Raw genomic sequence first — 20,807 nt, 5'->3', positions numbered from 1 at the left:
TTGCGCTAATGTTTTATCGGTATCTTTGGAAACATTGTATTCTTAAACAAATACTTCTCTTAAATTAAATTAAAGAATTTAATTAAAATTATGAAAATGTTGAGTTCTATTCTATGTATGTATGTTTAAACGGAAAGGCTGCGAAAACCTTTCTCCAATTCCTGTATAGTGGGTGGGACGATGCTTTAGTTAAATTGTAACAATGTTTAATGCCTTCAATCCTAAAACATTGTACATTTATACAAAGTTTCCATCCATGTTAGAAATGGAACAGTAAAATGCGGATATATCCCACATGAAACAATTGTTTAAAGACATTTTTTTGTTGTTTAGTGACGCCACTGAGAGATGAAATATTATGTGTGTGTATAAACATTGAAAATGTGTTTTTTTTTTCTTGGGTGCGTTTAAGATGCTGCAGAACGCGCAGTAAGAGGGAATTAATTCAATTTTGACACACAATGAGTATAAAATAAAAAGAGTTCTGAGAAGAAAATCATTTCACACTCTTAAATTGCAAATTCGTGCTTGAAGCATGCAGAAAGTCCCCTCAACACATCCATAAATGGACACAGAATGACTCACATTTCGCACTTCCCTCCAAGTGGTGGAAAAAGGAGATTGGATATTGAATTAACATTTAAGAGTCACTCGATGAAGTTTTGTTGCGTTTTTAGTTCCTAAAATCTCCCCATACATTTAAATACAAAATTTATTTGATGTGGTGTCTCGACAGTGATTTGCGTTTATAAACAAAAACGCCTCTCAAGATCAATATAATGGTGTAGAGAGGATGATACAAGAGAGGCAATGTTGTGTGAAATTGAAGCATAAAGAACATTGAGAATATGTTTTCAAGTTTAAAGTTTTTTTTGTATAAGTAGTAAGTGTTCAGCAAGTTCCCCTTTGAGGTAGGTCAGTGTTGTGGTGTTGTTGGGGAAGGTCAGTGCTGAGTGACGTCATAGTGGAGTGGGGAAGGTCGGGTTTTTGATGGGGAAATTGAGCGAGGTCAGTGCCGTGAGGTTGTTTTTGAGGAAGGTCAGTGATTTGTGGTGACGTAATGTGGTGGACGCCATTTTGAAATTTTTATTTTGTCGGCCATTTTGAATTACGTCATGTTTTTGTCTGCCATTTTGTATGACGTCACATTTTTTGACGCCATATTGAATTTTAGCCGCCATATTGAATTTTATTCCGCCATTTTGAATTTAAATCCGCCATTTTGAATTGTAATTTTTATATTCCGCCATATTGTTTTTATTGCGCCATCTTTGTTTTTGTCCGCCATCTTTAATTTATGCCCGCCATTTTGAATTCTGAATTTTTATCCCGCCATCTTGTTTTCTGTCAACCATTTTGAATTTTATGCCGCCATTTTGAATTCTGAATTTTTATTCCACCATATTGGATTTGGTTTATTAACGTTTTTAATTTTGAATATTCAATTTGAACTTTTTTGATCACCGCCATATTGATTTCGCGCCTTTGAATTGATTTTAAATTCTATTCTATTCTTTCAATATTTAAATTATTGTAATTTTTGTAATGGAAAAAAATCTTGATAATTTATGAGATTTGAACATGCGAGGTTTGAGTGCCCAGTACGAAGCTCTAACCATTGGGCTATACAGACTTGTTAGTAAGCCCTCCATAATTGTGAAACGTACATCCGACCCCCACCTTGATGATTCATATCACCCACATTAAATGAATGAAGCGTGGACGAGAAAAGAAATTTGACCACTAAGGGAATTTGCATGGAGTGAGGAAAGAAGAGTGAAACGAGACTGAGAAATTTCTGCTGACGCGCGACATTCCTAAGCGATCACCAAATGAAGTGCATGAATTATGAGTGTTTTATTGTTGGCGGGAAAAGACAATATATTTTCAATGTATAAATATTGCCTTTTAATTGTATGTGAATTTTCGTCTTTTTCCTCACTCTACGATCTCTGCATGGGTGTCTGAGGGGGAGGGTGATGACTTTTTGTGTGGAAAGTGTATTAATTGAGGAAAATGAATAAGAAAACATTACAATTTCTCATGAAATAATTTTATTTTGTTTAAGATAGTATAATATTTCTATTTTTATCAATCTCCAACTTACTGTCAAATTCAGCATAAATAATACAAGTTATAGTTTTATCAATTACCTTTGAAAACCTGGCTTCAATTCTAATTGAACCTTGATCTAAAAGTGAAAGACAACCTGTAGAATGAACATCTGGATTCAAATCATAAGCTAAAATAAAATAACCATTTTTAAAGTCTTCGTAACTTATTTTATGTTCTCTATCATCATAGTGAATATCTGTACCCGTAAATAGAGTTTGGTATGCCTTACAATATCTATCTTGTTCAAAATTCATATGTAAAGGTTGAATAGGATATGGCGTTCCATTAACAAGTAAGGAAAAATCTGAGATATTGAAATGTTCAAAATTAAATGGATTTAAACTTTTTGTTCCTGTGTATGCCAAATTATCAACCATTGAGAAAATTAAGCGTCGTGGCAAAACTCCATGAATGATATTATTTAAATTCATTGAAGTTGAACCTGAGGGCACAATTACGGTTTTAATTTCAACTCTCTTATAATGATACGATGCATTCTTATGCTCTAACACCTGATTGTGTGCAAGAAGAATATTAGGATTTAGTGTTATTTGTTTCATATACATAGTAGCCTCCTGCAAACGAAATTTTGGATTTAGTGTGTCGGAGCAGAGTAGGAAAAATTCTGATTTCTCAAGTGCAATTGTGATTCTTAAATCTACATTGTTAATAAGAAATATTGGCTGATTAAACATATCGCAATGTAACTTGCCTAAAACCTCCACAATTTTACTATTTTTAAACATATCGCGCCGCTTTGTAAATCCAGTGTTACTCTTATCCATTGCATTCATGCTTCCAGTATCCTGAATCCATCCGGCATTTCGTAAAAATGTAGATTTTGCATCACTTCCATATGACAATAGAGTTTCCAAGTATGCTCTATACTGATAATTCCCTTCATTTTGGGAAATTGTTTTTCCGTTGAGTGACACTGACACAGATCGTATTAGTGAATGTAGAATGTTATTCACAACTGATGGCTGATTTTCATCCGTGTCTTTGAAAAGATCACCATTTTCCTTTAATAGTTGAATCTTAAATTTAACATAAATTGAAGACAAATCTCTGTAACAATCTCCATGTGCTACAGAGTAAAATTCAATCATAGAAACATTATCCAGGCTAGAAAGAGGTTGATAGGCAATTTCTTCGCTTCTCAAAATTGATGTTTGAATTGGTGGTGGCAGAAATATATCCAGTTCACTTTTCATACATTCTGTATATTCAGCCATTATGAAAAAATATCCAAATGGCGCTCTTTCTTATGGTTCTTGTTTACTTTCACTTTTTTCAACTTTCTTTTCTTCTTTGAAATTGCAGTTTTAATTCTATGAAGAATATTTTTTTTATTATCTGCTGAACAAGATGATGGTTTCGATGATATCAAAGGAATAGCTTTCCTCGATTGTGCTCTCGTATTTATACCTTCTCCGGTCATTGTGTGAATTTTATGTAGGGCCTTTTTCCTGAGTTCATCTGCAGCTTGTTGTCCTCGATTTAATAAAATGTCTTTTAATGGTTTTGTACCATAGTCTGTCAATATTTCAATACCCGTTTTGGCCGCCTGTTCGCCAAGAGTGTTTAAACCTTTCATAAAAAGAGGTTTTAAAAAGCGTATTAAACCTCCAAGGAATGACCCCAATCCGTATCCTCGTTGAACGCCAATGTACTCAGGAACATAAATCTTTCCAATTTCTCCACTGCCAACCTGGTTCAAGTAATATGAAGTGTATACGTTAGTCATCTTTGTACTATTGATATTTTGGTAAGAATATACCTGTATTTATATGCTTCATGAGTTCATTTTCTTGAAATGAAGAACAAGCATTGTTGGTGTTGAACTGGGCAGGAAATTGTATGCATCGCCATTTTGAGATGTTATTAAAATTTCAATAGTATCAAAATTTGTTTTCTCCAGTGGTAGATATTGAATGGCGTTAAATGACTTGTAGACTTCGCTATTTTGAATCAAAAGAACTGTTCTTAAACATCGAGCAAAAGTGTTACTGAGAAGTTGTGGTTTAATTATATCACTGTATACAAACATTAAATCACGCGTATGTGTAGGTTCTACTTTTTGTGGGAGTACTGAGGGATGGATATGAGTTGAAGAAACAAAATCATTTTGATCATGTTCTATTATTGTTCGTGTTCCCATTTAGTCACGAGAGTGAGCAGTCGAATTTTAGTTCTCTCTCTGATATTGTGAATTTTTTGGCGTAATTAAAGCGGTTTTTTGGTAGAAATTCCAAGTTAAATAATTTTTAAAGTTGCAATTAGTATTTTAAAGAAGTTTTGAAGTGGTGAAAAAGACTTTTCCGCAGTTTTCTTTCAAAATTTAAACTTTTTTTTTCTCTTTTGTAAAGTACTATACAAACTAGTTTCTGTGTGAGTGAGTGAAAGAGACAGGAAGATGGCGGCAGCGTCGTCAGGCGCTAGCCGAAAGAGAGGGATGAATTTGGCAACGGACACTGATTTTCCCCCACTGGACTCTAGACAAAAGAAGAGAAACCGGAATATTTTTATTTTTGGAAGAGGTGATGAATTGAGCAGCCCGCGTTATCTGGTTGTGGAGAGAACTGGAGAAGGGGAGAGTATGAAATCTCTCTCTGTATTCAAAGTGAAGAGAGAAATTACCAAACTAGTTGGCAAGGTCAAACGCCTGCAACCGCTGATGCAAGGAAAGACACTACTGATTGAGATTTCCTCTGATGATCAGGCTAAAAAGCTCCTGGAAATGAAAATTCTCGCTGGAAAATCTGTCAAGGTATCATGGCATCATACCATGAACAAGAGCAAGGGTATCATAGCGTGCTTTGATTGGACATACATTCCTTTGGATGAGCTTAAAGAGGAATTGAAAGCTTTCAACATCTCTGACGTCACGGCGATCAAGAGGAAAGCTGAAGCAGGACAAATGATCGACACAGGAACATTTATTGTCACATTTGACTCTCCAAACTTGCCGGATTCTATTGATGCATTCTATTATCCTCTCAAGGTCAAGATTTTTGTACCAAATCCTGCGCGGTGCTTCAAATGCCAGAAATACGGTCACTTTGTGGATAAGTGCCGTATCACGAGGAAAATTTGTGGAAAATGCTTGCACGATGAACACGAGGGAGAATGTCAGCATCCTCACATTTGCGCAAATTGTGGAGAAAATCACCTCTCTTGGTCCAGGAAGTGTCCAATTTTCAAACAGGAATTCGCGATCATGCGAATCAAGGTCACACAGAAGATGTCGTACTATGCTGCTAAGCAAGAGTACAAGAGGAGCAGAAGTATGGATCAGTCCTTTGCGGAGACGGTGGCGAAATCCAAGGCCACGAAGATGTTGAAGAATATTCAACCGGCAAAGAAAAATGTTTTTCCTGGACATGAGCAAGAGAAGTCAAGTACAGCTGGAGTCAATGGAGTGGGGCTTCCCTCAACGGAATTTGTGAATTCACTGAGAAACGATAGGATGAATGTTGACGATCCACAACCTGGCACATCGACGGATGGACATCAGCTCGCAGGTGTCTCCCCAGGAGACACCTCTTTGGGTGCTATTCCTAGCACCGGTAGCTTTTTAAGTCTTCCAACAACAGGAGCTTTGATCAGAGAAGCGATAAGTGCGTTAGTTGATGAATATTAGATTAATTATATATACCTAGGTATATATAATTAAATTCTTTAAAGAATTTTTTTTTTTCTAAATTAATTTTTTTTTTTGTAAGTAAAGGCTCTTAGGAGTCAATAAGTTAATTTTTTTAAGTTGTAATTGATTTTTTTATATATATATTAATTTTGTGAAGTTATGTATTATACACGCTATGGCTTCGGCCCCTGTGTAATTTTTATCTTAAATATATCTATTATTGTTGGTATTACAACAGAGGTTTTGATGATTTTTTGCAATAATTCTGTTTCACGTATTTGAAATGGTATTTGATCTAGAATGGTAAACATAAGTTCATCGATTGTTTCATAATTATCTCTGTATAAAGGAATCTTAAGTAATTGATTGAAATCATCAGCAGGAATTGTTAGCACTACAAGTGGTTCAATATTGTTAACATTAGGTGTTGGCTCCTTTAAAACGGAGTTCGGTGTTGTAGAATAATCTGTTTGTACGTCCATTAATTGATCTGTATTAAAATTAAAATTTTCGTCATCAATAATTTCCATAGGCCCGATATGACTTGTTGTGATCTCTGTAATTTTACATGCTTTATGTTCTTTAACAATATCGCTCAATCGTGTATCCAAATCCTTTTCATCAGATGTACTTCCCAAAACATTTTCGCCATAAGAATCGGTAAAATTATAAGCATTTCTCAAAAGATAGAGAAAACTATTAAGAGGTGTGAATGGCGTATATACTGGTATTTTAATAGGAATACTCCCTTTTTTCTCTTTTAGTAGTGTAATAGTTCGCGGTTTTACATTTATTTTCCTATGGCGGACTTCAGAAGATTCGGCCACATTAAAAGATATTTCGGCTAAACCAACAACCCAATCATTCGATAAAATTACCTCTCTCGGTAATTTAGTTTGAAAATGAGACAGAGTATTGTTTGGAAATATTTGTTGCGAAGAATTACTCAAAAGAGTCAAATAAAATTCATTTTGCATTTCGATCAACCCCATATTGCTTTAAAAGATCAATTTGATTTATCCACTGATTTGTGTTATCGCCTTTGAATTTAACGTAGTACTGTAGTTTTTTCCCTAACCCGCGAGTTTTTATAATTTTTTCTATCACTGGAAAACCATCTTTTATTTGAACTTTTTGCAACTGTTTTTCGTAAAATCTACCCGCTATTGGTGTATTTTTATAGTCTTGTAAAATATACATTGCAAAAGGTTTTTTATTTATTATTCGATGAATACGAAATTTCTCGTTTGTCCATCTTTGTTGAAAACCTCTATCGAAATTCACTTTTGGTTTTGCAATTCTAACTAAATCATTTAGCTCAAACTTTTGGTGTACTCTCGAAAATTTCTCTTTGAATGATTTATTTTTTCTTATATACCGTTGATTTAATTCCACAATATCATCTTCGCTAACATCCGCAGGAGCCATTCCTATAGTTGTGTGCTTTGAATTGTTGTATACATCAATAAGTTTATCGAGAACATCAATATAGCGATTAGTTTTCATATGAGTGAAATATTTAAACATTAATTGTTTTAATGTTCGGTTAAAACGTTCAACAACTGCGCACTTCACAATTGGATTGTATGCAAAATTTTGTTGAATATTCTTACTTTTAAGGAAATTCTTAAATGTGGAATTTTCAAATTCTTTTCCGTGATCAGATTGAACCTTTTCAGGTGTCTTGCCATTTTTTTTAATTATATCAGCAAATGCTTTGGTTACTTCTTCAGCAGATTTATTTTTCAGAGAACGAGCAAATGCAAACTTTGAAAACACATCGATAACCGTCAAAATGAAAGTATAGTTATCATTAAATTTTTTATATTGTTTCATATCCACCAAGTCAATCTCCCACAATTCTGAGATATTGCTTACAAAATATTTATTCTTGGGGTAATTTTTCGTGATTGGATAATGTAAAGTATACACATCTTGTTCGTGTAGATATTTTTGTATTTCTCTTTTTGTTACATCATTTTTCTTTAATGAATTATACAGTTTTTGTGGTCTTGCATATAAATTTTTACTGTTTAAATTTAAATATTCAGAATCTAATGCTCGATATTTGTCCATTCTAGTTTCTTTTTCACCGGAAAGTCAATTAATGTCTGTGTTGAATCCTCAGACGCACTCCTTTTTATACGAGCTCTCGTATTGTATGGAAGTCTCGTTGGTGGCTTCTTCTTAGTACGGACTGTCTTTACTGCTGTACTGGATGTCTTCTTAGGTTGTGCTTTTGGTGTTTTGAATATTTGAACATCTTCTTTATTCTTCTTTATTATTTCCACACTCCAATCATCTCCATTTTCATCTGCTACTGTAATTACTCGAGGCATTTCCGTCATTTTATTCGGATAGTATGAAGCAAACTTTCCCATGACTTTGTTTTGGGCATCAGGAGGTAAATCATTAAAATCATCTTCATTCATTTCATAATCATCTGTTGTCGCTTCTTTTGTTTCATAGTACACTTCTGATTGTTGAATTGGTTCTGGTACTGGAACAGCAGGAATTAAATCCATATCACGAAGAGATTCATCAATGTATTCGTCATCACCTTGATTGAATTCTGTTTGCGTGCCGAAAGATTTAGAAATATGCTTCTTCAAATTAGTCTGTGTGCCTTTGGATTGTGTGGGGTTATGAACTGTTTGAATTCCAATGGATTGAGTTGATTTCTTTATTGGATCTGAAAAACCTGACTTCTTTCTGCGCATCTCCGATTGTTTAACAAGAGAATGTCTGTATCGATACCACTTCTCAATGTCATTTATTTTCTTATCCTTTAAGATATTGTAAATGTCACGATCTAATGCTGATAAACTTTCTTCGAAATTCAAAAATGGTTTTAATTCCTCAAAAAGTTCTGGTGTTATTATAATGTAACGATGCATTGAATTTTTATTGTTCCTTTGTTGGATCATATTGAGGATAGTAATTTACCAATTACACTAGACAATAAAGTTGAAATTAATATAGGAACAAAACCTCCTCTCTGAACCAGTATTTTTCTCTTTAAACACTGAGAAGCTTTTGGACAATTTATTTTGCGCATCGCATTTTTATATCTTTTGAGAGTGGAAAATTTTTCTTTTGGCACTTTAAGGTTTCCATTTAATGAATTGTGAATAATTTCATGTAATGCTTTTAAAGTTGATTTCGAACAATTTCTTATTATAGCTTTACGCAATTTCGGATTTGCATCTTTAAGAGTACACAAAATATGTTTGTTTTCTCTCAATAGTCTCAAAGGATCCTTTGATGTCTTTTTCATTGATTGTGTTTTCTGTTTCATATTGATTTAAATCTTCCTCACAACAAAAGCAAATAGTAGAACTTCTATTAAAAATATCTGTACGAAATCTAAAAATTTCAGATGTTTCCTGATTTAAATCTATCAAGAGATAACCATAAGGTACTTTTGTACACTCCTTATATACGTTTAGCAATTGAATTGGATTTTCTGGATGTAATTGCCGAGCCAGTGGAAAGAATTGTGACTTGTCACGAACATTTTTAAAAATCACAAGGTATTTTGCATTCAAAGAAATTGTCCGAGAAAATCGTGACTGATAAAAAATGTTTTGGCATATAAAAATAATTGATATATTTTTGTGATGTGACTCTTTTATAAATAAGTCACAAATTCGTTGTTCATACTTCTTTTCAGTCATTAAATCATCAATTACAATTAATTTTGGGGATCTGTGATCGTTTTCTATTTTATCAGGAATGCCACGACAAACCTTTAGATTTGCTATTTTAGGTAAATTATTTATGCTTCCATTTTCAGAAAAGCACCATAAAATAGTCTCAAAATTTGTATCAGTGAGCTCTTTTAGATTTAACAAAAAATTATGAGCAAATGTTGATTTGCCACAACCCGAAGGCCCAGCTAAAATCATTGAGAATGGGACTGGAAATTTAAATAACATTTCTGTTGTCGCAGTAAAATAAGTAGTGAACTATATTTCACAATCATTCCTTTATTTATAGAAAACTTGGAGCGAACATTTTAACAATCAAACGTTTTCTTATAAAACTTTAATACCTTTTGATCGTTTTTCACGGCATTCTTACTGAAAAAAACAAGAAAGTTTTCCATTGATATACCTATTGCACGAAAATACGTAAACACACAACAATATTGGCCACACACTTCTGAAAAATGCGATTGTAGTTTCATGTTGTTAAATATTATTTTACGGTTTTTCGTATGTGTTATAAAAAATTGATTAAGGTATTTATTTTTAATAGATCGACCATAGGAATCGAAAAGTTCAATGCTTTTTGAATCACCGGGTATGTAAATAGCTATCCAGTGTTCACCAGGATGATTTGCCTTTGCGGTGTTAACTATTATGATAGAAGGATCTTTTAATTTAAGATTGGGCAACCTGTCTATTGAGTACACACCTCTAAATATTTTACGTGTGTACTTATTTCTCGAAAGGTCTCTTGTTATCTCAAGTGTATTCATAGTGAATAATTTCTTTCTTCAGTTTTTCTCTGTATTTATACTGTTTTCCGATATATCCGCATAAAGAAAGTATTGGTTGATATTTCTATACGTTGTAATGCACAAACGAAAAATTCAGAAATGCCCCATTTGTGAAATGAAAATTTCCAAAACCTTGAATCAACACAACGAAAAATTCAGAAATGAAAACTTGGGAGAATGAAAATTTTAAAATGCAAATCTTTTGAAATGAAAATGTTAAAAATGCAATGCTTTTCAAATGGTAATTTAAAAAACGCAAATCATTTGAAATGAAAATTTTAAAAATGATAAGCTTATGAAATGAAAAATTTTAAAATACAAAACTCTCGGAATGAAAAGTTTTAAAAAGCCTTACTTTGGAACTAAAAAGTTTTAAACCGTATGATCTTAAAAAAATTACTTCATCACAAAGGTGAGAAATTGTAATGTTTTCTTATTCATTTTCCTCAATACAATTAATACACTTTCCCCACGGCCAACAATAAAACACTCATAATTCATGCACTTCATTTGGTGATCGCTTAGGAATGTAGCGCGTCAGCAAAAATTTCTCAGTCTCGTTTCACTCTTCTTTCCTCGCTCCATGCAAATTTCTTTAGCGGTCAAATTCAATATGGTGAAATAAAAATTCAGAATTCAAAATGGCGGCATAAAATTCAAAATGGTTGACAGAAAACAAGATGGCGAGATAAAAATTCAGAATTCAAAATGGCGGGCATAAATTAAAGAAGGCGGACAAAAACAAAGATGGCGCAATAAAAACAATATGGCGAACAAATCCAATATGGCGAAATATAAAAATCACAATTCAAAATGGCTGATTTAAATTCAAAATGGCGGAATAAAATTCAATATGGCGGCTAAAATTCAATATGGCGTCAAAAAATGTGACGTCATACAAAATGGCAGACAAAAACATGACGTAATTCAAAATGGCCGACAAAATAAAAATTTCAAAATGGCGTCCACCACATTACGTCACCACAAATCACTGACCTTCCTCAAAAACAACCTCACGGCACTGACCTCGCTCAATTTCCCCATCAAAAACCCGACCTTCCCCACTCCACTATGACGTCACTCAGCACTGACCTTCCCCAACAACACCACAACACTGACCTACCTCAAAGGGGAACTTGCTGAACACTTACTACTTGTATATTTGTCTACACGTTAGAATTAATTTCGAATTAAGGAAAAAATAGCAAGGATTAATGAATTTTAAGAGCCTTCAAAATCCTCTTTACTATTTTTATTTTAATGTTGCTTTGAATTGTATTAATTTCCTCAATATTATCAATTTAATTTCCACGGTGAAAAAATAATTTTCTTGGAAGAAAATGTATTATAATTGGTCATTAATTTTAATAAGAGAAGTTAAGTTTAAGTGAAATTATGACGGAATGCCCATCAAAAGGCATTTAAAAATTTTCTATTTACGATATAAATTAAATTGTGGCAAAGTAAAATGGATAAAGCGATGCTTCTGTGAGTGAATTCTAGGGAATCAATGATGGGGGTCTTCAGTGTGCTTCTAATCGAAAAATAAGAGATATTGCAAGGCAAGGCGTTAACCCCTCAAATGCCAATTGAGGGTTATGGTGTGTGCGTGTATTTCATGGTATTGTAATCTTTGGGCAAAATCTCTGTTATTGCGCCCCGTTGTTGGGCCTCAATGGTGGTTTGCTCATTAATGTTGAAGATTGATGGATTTAGGGGTCACAAAATGGACTTCTTCGCACCAAGTGTCTTATTTCAATTGTAATAAAATAAATGTATATGGTAGAAAAGAGCGTTACTTTTCTTCACAATTTTTCTGCGTTCCTTTATCCAATTGGAGTCAATTAACGCATTATGCCTTCCCTATGTATAGCTCTCTAAATAAATCCAGCATGATGCTCAGATTGCCTTATTGGGCTTAAGAAATTATTACTGTGCTATTTAAATTTAAATCACATCAATTAATTCACATTAATTCTGTAGCCTTAACAATCTAGTAAAAACATTTTAGATTTATTTTAGTAATGCAGCGTAAATTTTTGCGAATTTAATTTGCTATCATGGGTTATCAGTACCAGCATATAATATGAGGTCAATATGCCATATGATTTACCAAGCAACCAAAATGGAGCAATGTAATTCATCAACAACAGAATAAGAGGAATCTAATTTTTGTTGTGTGTGTGGTGGTTTCGACTGCAAAATATAGGTACGATTTTCTGTGGAGAGAATATCATATCCTGTATATTTTTGTAAAAGTTTCGGGGGTGCGTGTACTGAGAGACAACACCATCTGCTCCCTTTGAAATGCATCATCCCCTAAAAATGCATACAGATGAAATGTTTTTTTTCTCCTTTCTCACAACACCCATCTACTATGCTGCTATTTTTCATCTCACTCTACTGCACCCTAAGTTTGCATCTGGTTGGGATGGTATTGAGTGATTTAACTTATATATAGGGAAGACTGAGGTTTTGTGAGTAAATATGAATAAAATAATTTTCATTTTTCCCTGTAACATAAAACAAAATTTAAACTTAAAAAAATTTCTAGGAATTTTCTTGCTCTGTAATTTTCTGTCTGATTTATTATTTTAGAAAATGTTGTTTTTTGTGAGGTTTTCTCGACATTCATAAGTAATTCATTTTACCCCAGTCTCCCATATCGAAATAGCCAAAATAATAGGAATTCAACTAATTTTCTGCATTTATATTCATCACATACCTTATTAAAATAAATTATGTTCTACACTATTCTAGACTAAATATTATATTAACATTCTCATTATATAATTATAATCTCTTCATATCCTTAATTAAATTCATTAATTAATGAAAATTTTTGTTTAATTTCTTATTGTTTGTTGTATCGTGCGAGGAAATGCAATGTAGTATATTTTCAATTACAACATACACATATTATTATTAGGCGATCAATACTAATAAAAATAATAATAAATTTATTCATTTATTCAAATATAAAATTAATAAAAATTTTATTCAAATATTCAAATATTAAATTAATAAAATTTATTTTTGTGACAATCAAAATAGAATATAAAAACAAAAAAAAAACATTTTTTAATCGTTTATTCCTAATTAATTAACATACTATAAAATGCAGGTACATATTGAAAACTAATTCCCATAAAGTATGTAGGTATTATTTATTTCCAGACTAATAAGCCTCTACTCCGGAACAGAAAGATTACTTTTCCGGTGATGTTTGGTTTTTATCCAAATAGGTATAAGTGTTTATTTTTATATTCACATTTTGTCAACATACTTCCTCTTTTACACGCCGTCTTTTGCGGTGCTCGAAGACTTTCTGTTGTAGGGTTAATGAAAAATTTAAGAGTGTAAACTAATATTTACCAGAAATTGATTTAACTGGAAAAAAAATACCTAACGTTTGGTTGATGAACTCTATGTTCAATTTCAATTAACGATCACTTTGGTAAAATTGACTGGATAAATATTTAACTCCACATTAGAATTTACATAAACATTTTACTTTTGAATTGAAAGTGTGTTGGATGAAAAAGTGAATGTAGTGTGTAAAAAAATTTACCTCACAAAGATGGTTATGAAAATTAATGCGACATTTTATTATTTCTGGCTTGATTTTTCGATTTTATCACTGAAAACTATAAAAAAAACCTAGGCCTAAGTTTTATTGTAATTTGAATTCACATTTTATAAATTTAAAAAAAATGTTTTTTAACTTGCTAAAATTCTTTACCAACCAATAAATTAAATTGATTTTTTTTAAAAAGAAAAAAACTAGTTGTTCCATTATTTTTCAAGCAGTTCTCTCATTCTATGGGTTGAGCTTTAACACATTCAATCCCAAATTCTCCTAATGTCATTAAATATATACAAAATTATGTAATTTACAATGCAGAAATTACCGAGAAAAAACGCAATGTATTTTATAGAGTGAAAGTGAAAATGTAATTTAATAGGAGGAAATAATGCTGGTCAGTTGTGCATTACAAATTGAGAGCAATGAGTTCATTGGATAAATATGGAACAAGTGCTTGCATTTTTGTGGTGTAGGAGAGCACAGTATTGTGCTAAATGAAAAACGTCTTATCGCACCTTTTGCATTGTCAACCGCGTAATGTGACACACGTGACACATAATTAAACTCGTAAATTAGTTGGAAAATTACTTGTCTGCACAAACCACTTTTATTATTATATTTTCTTATGTTAGTGTTTGCCGGTGTGTAAGGTGATAGAAATGAGAATATGATATTTTCTTGATTGTTTGTGTCTTGAATTTTTAACACTGTCATGGTGGAAATTGTGACTTGGCGGGCGTAAAATGGAGTACAAATTGAAGAGAGAAGTCGCGGTATTAAAAAAAAAAAAATATGGTATGGATACACATACAGACATAAATTGTTCGTTCATTTATTGTGTTCCCAACTAACATTTCTATACGAAGTTTGAGCTGCACGCTGAGTAGAGACTCGTGTAGTAATTTACTCCAGTTGGTCAGAATAGCTCAAATGCTCCGGACGTACCACGAGGCTACACAAACGCAGTTTCGTTAAAGAAAATTTCCCCCTTTTCTCTTGTGTGAATTTCGTGAGTGTTGTTTTGTGTGGAAAAAGGGGACGATATGTTTGCAAGAAGGGGTGGTGGTGATATTTGATGTTGAAGTGAATTTTGCGAGACAACACAAATTGTGAGAAATTCAGTGCCAAAGCCATACTTGGATACATACCTACCTTAAATTAAATTGGATTAATTTTTTAAGCAAACACAAGTTCCTGATATATTTACAAGCGTCATCTTCCTAGAAATCCAAAGAGAGGTAATTTAGCAACAAATCTTCGTTACTAATTTCTAGCTCTCTGTGAGATAGAATGTTTGCTTTATCACCATTTCATCCTTGAGAATATTTTGCGAGATCAAATTTTGGGTGAACTTTTAGTGGCTTCGTCATGAATGTAACCACTCACTAAGATGGACTTCCCTCTTTGGATTAGTTTTATTGTTAGCAAAAACTTTGTGTTGTTTTTTTACCACACTAATTCAAAAGTAATTTCACATGTCGTGATGGATAATTGCCAAAAAAGCAAGAGTTAAAAGAAATAAAAACTATATAGGTAGGTAATTCTTTGGCTTCAATGCTATCTATCTATATAACATACACTCCTAAGAGTGTCTAGTGCAAATTATTCAACCTCCATCGACCTTGATTTTCAATATTGCGTAATTTTCTGACACTCATAAAACTCATGCCTTGCGAATCCAGACTGTGGGAGATCGTTGGGAAAAATACTTTTTTTTTCTTTTAATAATTTAAGAAAAATAACAATCATTATTCACTGATAAAATGGCTCAATGTAGTCAGTTATATTATGTAGTTGCGCAATACTCATACCGGAATGATTGAAGTGTACGAGAAAAATATGTATATGTATAAATGTTTTTTTTTTTCATCTTGAAGCTCATAATCTTTCTTGCAATGTTTGAAAGAGATGTGTTTTGACGTCTGTTGCGCGATATGAAGGCATCTTTTCAATTTCACCTTTGAAAATTAATTATCCAAACCACCAAATTGCCGTTATTTATGGAATGATGTTATGTATACCTATATGTGGAATTTTTGGTGGATGTGGCTCAAAGACGACGTTACGCCATTATACCGGCTTTTTATAAAGTGCATTGGACCGGCACCAAAATTAACTCTTTTAAGCACAATCTTACAATTAATCTTTTGGGTGCTCTACCATACTTTAAAGTGTTACATTATGTGTACGTTCATGCATAAATGTTCTCAAAACTTGGTGACTTTCAAATTATCTACAATCATTATAACTACGAGTTTCTAGACTAATTTACATTTTATTCAAGTCACTCTATCATGTGCGAATTTTGCATGAAAATTAGCGAAATGCAAAAGGATTTTTTTTTACGTGAAACTCATGCGTAAATTGCAGCTATTTGCTTTACTTTCCATCCTTATATTTTCTTAATGTGCATTAAATTTAAAAAGTTTTGTGAAAATACCCATGGCGGTGCATAAGATAATATTTAAGCCGAAAAAATACGTGGGTTGACTTTATTTGTGCCACTTCACAGAATTATTTGCATATAAAAGACATGAATGGTAAGGAAAAAGTGAAACCCAAAATTCACATAATCGACAAGATGTTTTATTTTTTGTTGCATTTTGTTGTATATAGAAAAATGAAGATTTATTTTAAATTAACTCAGAAATTTATTTGGAAAATTTTTAGTAGATGTAAGGGGTGTAATGTTTGAAGTTTTTTTTTTTTGTCAATGGTTTGTATTCTAAAAAAAACAAAATCTTACGATCATACAGTGGCGTAGCTAGGGAGGGTGTTTGGGTGTCAAACCCTGTCTAAAAGTTCAGATAGGTTTTGTTATATCATGTTTTGAGGCCAAAAGAAAGTTTATCTAAATATTTTAGGCTTAAAATGACACAAAACATTATTAAAAAAAAAAAGATTTTTATAATCTTTAAAAAATGTCAAACGTTAGAAAAAACCACATTAAGTGAAAATAAATGTTAAAGTAAGAAAACATCTTATTAGTAAAAGGCCGTCAAAAATTTGAAAAGAAACGTCAAATGTTAGAATAGATATCGAATAATAATAAAAATACAGTCTAACCATAAAAAGTAAACATCATACGATAAAACAAAACGTCAAATTCTAACGACAAGCGTTGAATTACTTAAACTGTCAAATATGTTTTATTCAATCTCCTTAAAACTCGACTCTAGATATTCTTTCTGATCCATTTAAGGGCAAATTAAATTTTAAAAAAAATGGTTTTTTTAAGACATCTCCTTAAACCTATTTCTGGCTACGTCCCTGCGATTAATAAAGGAAAATTTAGAAAAAAATCACAGCAAAAAAGGATAAACCTTCAAAAATAAACTCGATAATTTATCTGAATAATTTCAATTCAACATTTTTTACATATTTGGCTTTTTGCCTTTTTTGTTCTATAGAAAAAAATTCAATATGATCATTTTTCAGCAGAGTGGGATTAAATCCTAATAAATATTCCGTGAATGTATCACCCTAACATTTTATTAATCAATTGGACACGATATACAAAATGGATGTAAACAATGATATTTAATATTCAAGTGTGAAGACAAACATCTCGTTATACAATTTTAGAGCTACCTATGTGCTTTTTTTGTCTCTCATTCCATTTGGTAACATAAATGTAGGATTTACCACGTGTAAAAAGTCACATGTCTCGTAAATATTTTGGTAATCATGCACAAAAAAACTCATTTTGGATGGGAAATAAATCTGGGTGTTTGTATTGAGAGCTGTGGCAGGCAGAAGGCATCAAAATGGAATTAATTGAAATTCATTAATTCACATTTTGGTGGAATGATGCACAACCTTGGTGCTCAATAAAACACTTTGGTCTGCGGAGCATTTGGACAATTTTATTGCACGAACATTGACCATTTTGAAATGTCTCTCGCTTAGTTTTCTTTATAATGGTGCGTTTCTCCATTGTATTCCGTCGAGTGAGGGGAGTAGGGTCGAGGAGGCAAAACACCCGTGAATTGGACAAAAGAATGAAAATGAAAACACCCACATTCCTTCCTTTTTACGCGGTTTCTCCTCAATCGTCCAAAAAAGTTGGTCTGATTTTGTAATCGGTGTTTCTCGTGCCTTCAACTTGTTGCATATCTGGCCAATTAATTAATTTACTCGGTTCCTCCGTCATAATACTACTTGCCTCCATTGACCTAGAATTGTCAAAATATTTGAGAAATTGCTTAATTTCCATACCAGCTAACTCTTAATTCTTTCTATATGGGAAAATCTTTCGAAATTATGCTGATGAGCTCAATGAGAGTGTAAAAGTGTCTCTTTTTCTATGAATTATGCATAAAATACTCACCATTCAGGTATAGGTAACTATAAGAAAATCCCAAGAAGTATCTCTCTTAAAGCACATGGTAGCCATTTCATTCAAATTTCTTAAGAGTTCTCAAGCAATGAGTAAAGGAGAAGGTTACGTGTATCACATAATAGGAACTTGTTTTATTAGCTCGATTAATGCTCAAGAAGTTTCTTTTTGTGTATTGCGGATATTTTTGTTGTTCTTTTTTTCGCACATGAACGTGTGTGGTTTATTCTTACACCGTGATGATGAAGTAGATTCTGGACAATGTCCCATGGATGAACGAGTACAAGTTTCAAGAGGCAACAAGTTGTCGCATTTGGTGAAGTTCTTCATTTTTCTTATTTATCTCCCAAACTCGCTGAAACTATTTGGGAAAGGAATATAGTAATTTAATAGATTCCATAGCGTATACATTTATTTTTTTGGACTCTAAACTCGTTTTGTGAATTTGTTTGATGCAATTACCTTTATGTTTCCGAAGAGAAATAATAAGAAGAGATTAGCATGTATTCTTAATGACCTTGGACTTCCTGACGCACTCACGCACCTTTATGTTTCCACAGAGATAGAAAGAGAACAGATTAACAAATATTTCCCAATGACCTTGGACTTTGCTTCCGGACGCACCTTTGGTATTCACACATGAAAAGATAAGAAAGGATTAGAACCACGTATCCTCCGGATCGAAAGAAATTTTAATGATTAAATATAGATTTTATTAGAGAAAAATAACTCGGCGTCATCGCCATACAAAATTTTAGAAAAGAGTGAGAATAAGAAGAAGATTACAGTTGACATTTCAAATATCCCCTACACTGTAAAATATTATAAGAAAATTTCCCACAGAATTATTTTTAATATTATATAAAACTTAGCAAAATATTAAGCTTAAATCGTTTTCAAGCAAATTTTATTCCTATTTCTATTTCTAAAGGATATTAATTACATATTGGAAACTCTAAGGGAACAAATTGTCTTGGGGTCAGGAAAGGGCAAGAAATAAATTATTCGAAACGTCGGTGATTGCAGAAATATTGCATTTTTCTTGCCCCTTCATGACCGCTTTTCCGGTAGATTTCCGGTAAAGAGCATACGGCGAATATCACATGCTCATGAAACACTTGTAATTTTTTGTCATGTGTGTTATTGGAGCAAAAAAGCGGCACAACAGACGAAAGGTTCATCCTGTGGTTCTCTCAAAATTATTTATTAGATCGTCATTTGAAGCCGGAAACATGACAATAAGCTGGATTTTTTGTCAATGGTTTTTATTTTAGAATTCATACGCATATGTATGTATATAATACGCTTGAACTGCGAGAGAATCTTTTTCACTTCAAAAAAGCATTCAAAATTCCTAAATGGTTTCACTCCACAACGCAAAGACGAAGATGTGTGTGCAGTAAATCTCAATTATCGTGAGTTGAATAATTGCCTGAAGTGGTGTGTAGGAGGGATGGTGGCCCAAAAGTTAAATTACTTTTGAAATGCAAGTGAATTTATCACGGTGAATACTTTCAACTACGGTATAACTATTGAGGAGACGAATGTCTCTGAAATTGTTTTCAATTGATGACATAAAATAATTTATCTCCGCCCCCGTATTGAATTTGAAGAAAAATTAACTTTGATTCTATCGCATTCAGTAGCTAGTAATGATGATCACTTAATTGTAAAATGAAAAAAAATCATCGATCTCACAAAGAGTCGTCATATTGGGGAGTGGCGTTTGTGCATCTCCTCAGTATATGAGTAATATAAGAATATATAATTTAAGATTGACAGTTTCTCATTATAATGAAGCGGAATAATTGCTTCAGTATACCTATTAAATAAATAATTTTAGCAAAAAGACATTTTTTTTTAAAGAATTTTCTGTATGGCGTTGTGCAATGTAAAATGACAACGAAGGCGTAGAAGTAAAAATCGAGGAAATATAGCACATTTACCTTTTCTGATGTTTGAAAAGTGTTGTTATCAGTTCTTGGTATTCTCGCGATAACACTTTATTCCACGCCACACATTGCGCGCGATACATTGAGTGCGCGATATTGATAATTTATCAGTTGGCTAAAATAAATATTGATTTCCGTTGAATATTTCACTTCTTTCTCCGCTTTAAATGTAAAAGTCAATCATAACGCGTCCAGTTATTAGAGTTGGTATACCACAACGCGGATGGGTCAGTCTATGCGTTGTAATATAATTTGTGAGCAGAATTAGTAGGCAAAGTTGATTTTTTTAATGAAATTTATCAATATGAAAGATAAAAATGCTCATATCTCTGGTTGTATAAGACCTACAGAAATTTCTTGACTAGTTATAAAAAGGTATTGAAATAAGCTATAATCTGACATATATTTCGATACATTTCAAGGTCACCTCCAGAACATAAAATGGCGGATTTTTGTTCTACCAAAACAGTTTTTTGCACTTTTTGGCCTCAAGGAGTAGTTCTAGAGGTTTCTAATGTTCTAGAAAGTTGTAGATTATTGCAAAACCTTTAATTTGATACCAAATTGAGCAAAATTGGACAAGCAGAACAGAAGATATGGCTATTAGAACTTTTCAAATTCAAGAATTTTTCAAATGGCTATATCTTCTAAACGGCGACATAGAT

The 20,807-nt window shown here is 32.5% G+C and overlaps 2 protein-coding genes across 19 annotated transcripts in view; both read left to right on the top strand.

The window, feature by feature from the left end:
• The first annotated feature begins 4,531 nt into the window (after positions 1 to 4,531).
• LOC129794523 (uncharacterized) lies at positions 4,532 to 5,758 on the top strand. The gene has a single exon (XM_055835276.1). It carries the CDS (start codon positions 4,532 to 4,534, stop codon positions 5,756 to 5,758), a length of 1,227 nt encoding a protein of 408 aa, XP_055691251.1.
• Positions 5,759 to 14,755: 8,997 nt separating this feature from the next.
• LOC129796454 (coiled-coil domain-containing protein AGAP005037) overlaps positions 14,756 to 20,807 on the top strand; it is an 86,567-nt gene continuing 80,515 nt past the window's right edge. For all 18 annotated transcript variants that reach the window (XM_055838398.1, XM_055838391.1, XM_055838389.1 and 15 more), the window contains exon 1: positions 14,756 to 15,089. The gene's annotated coding sequence lies outside the window, so the exon portion shown is untranslated. The remainder of the gene's footprint in view (positions 15,090 to 20,807) is intronic.

This window comes from Lutzomyia longipalpis, chromosome 4 (assembly GCF_024334085.1).
Source record: "Lutzomyia longipalpis isolate SR_M1_2022 chromosome 4, ASM2433408v1".
Taxonomy (NCBI): Eukaryota; Metazoa; Arthropoda; class Insecta; order Diptera; family Psychodidae; genus Lutzomyia; species Lutzomyia longipalpis.
The sequence above is the reverse complement of the archived record's forward strand: the minus strand, read 5'-3'. Positions and strand labels throughout refer to the sequence as shown.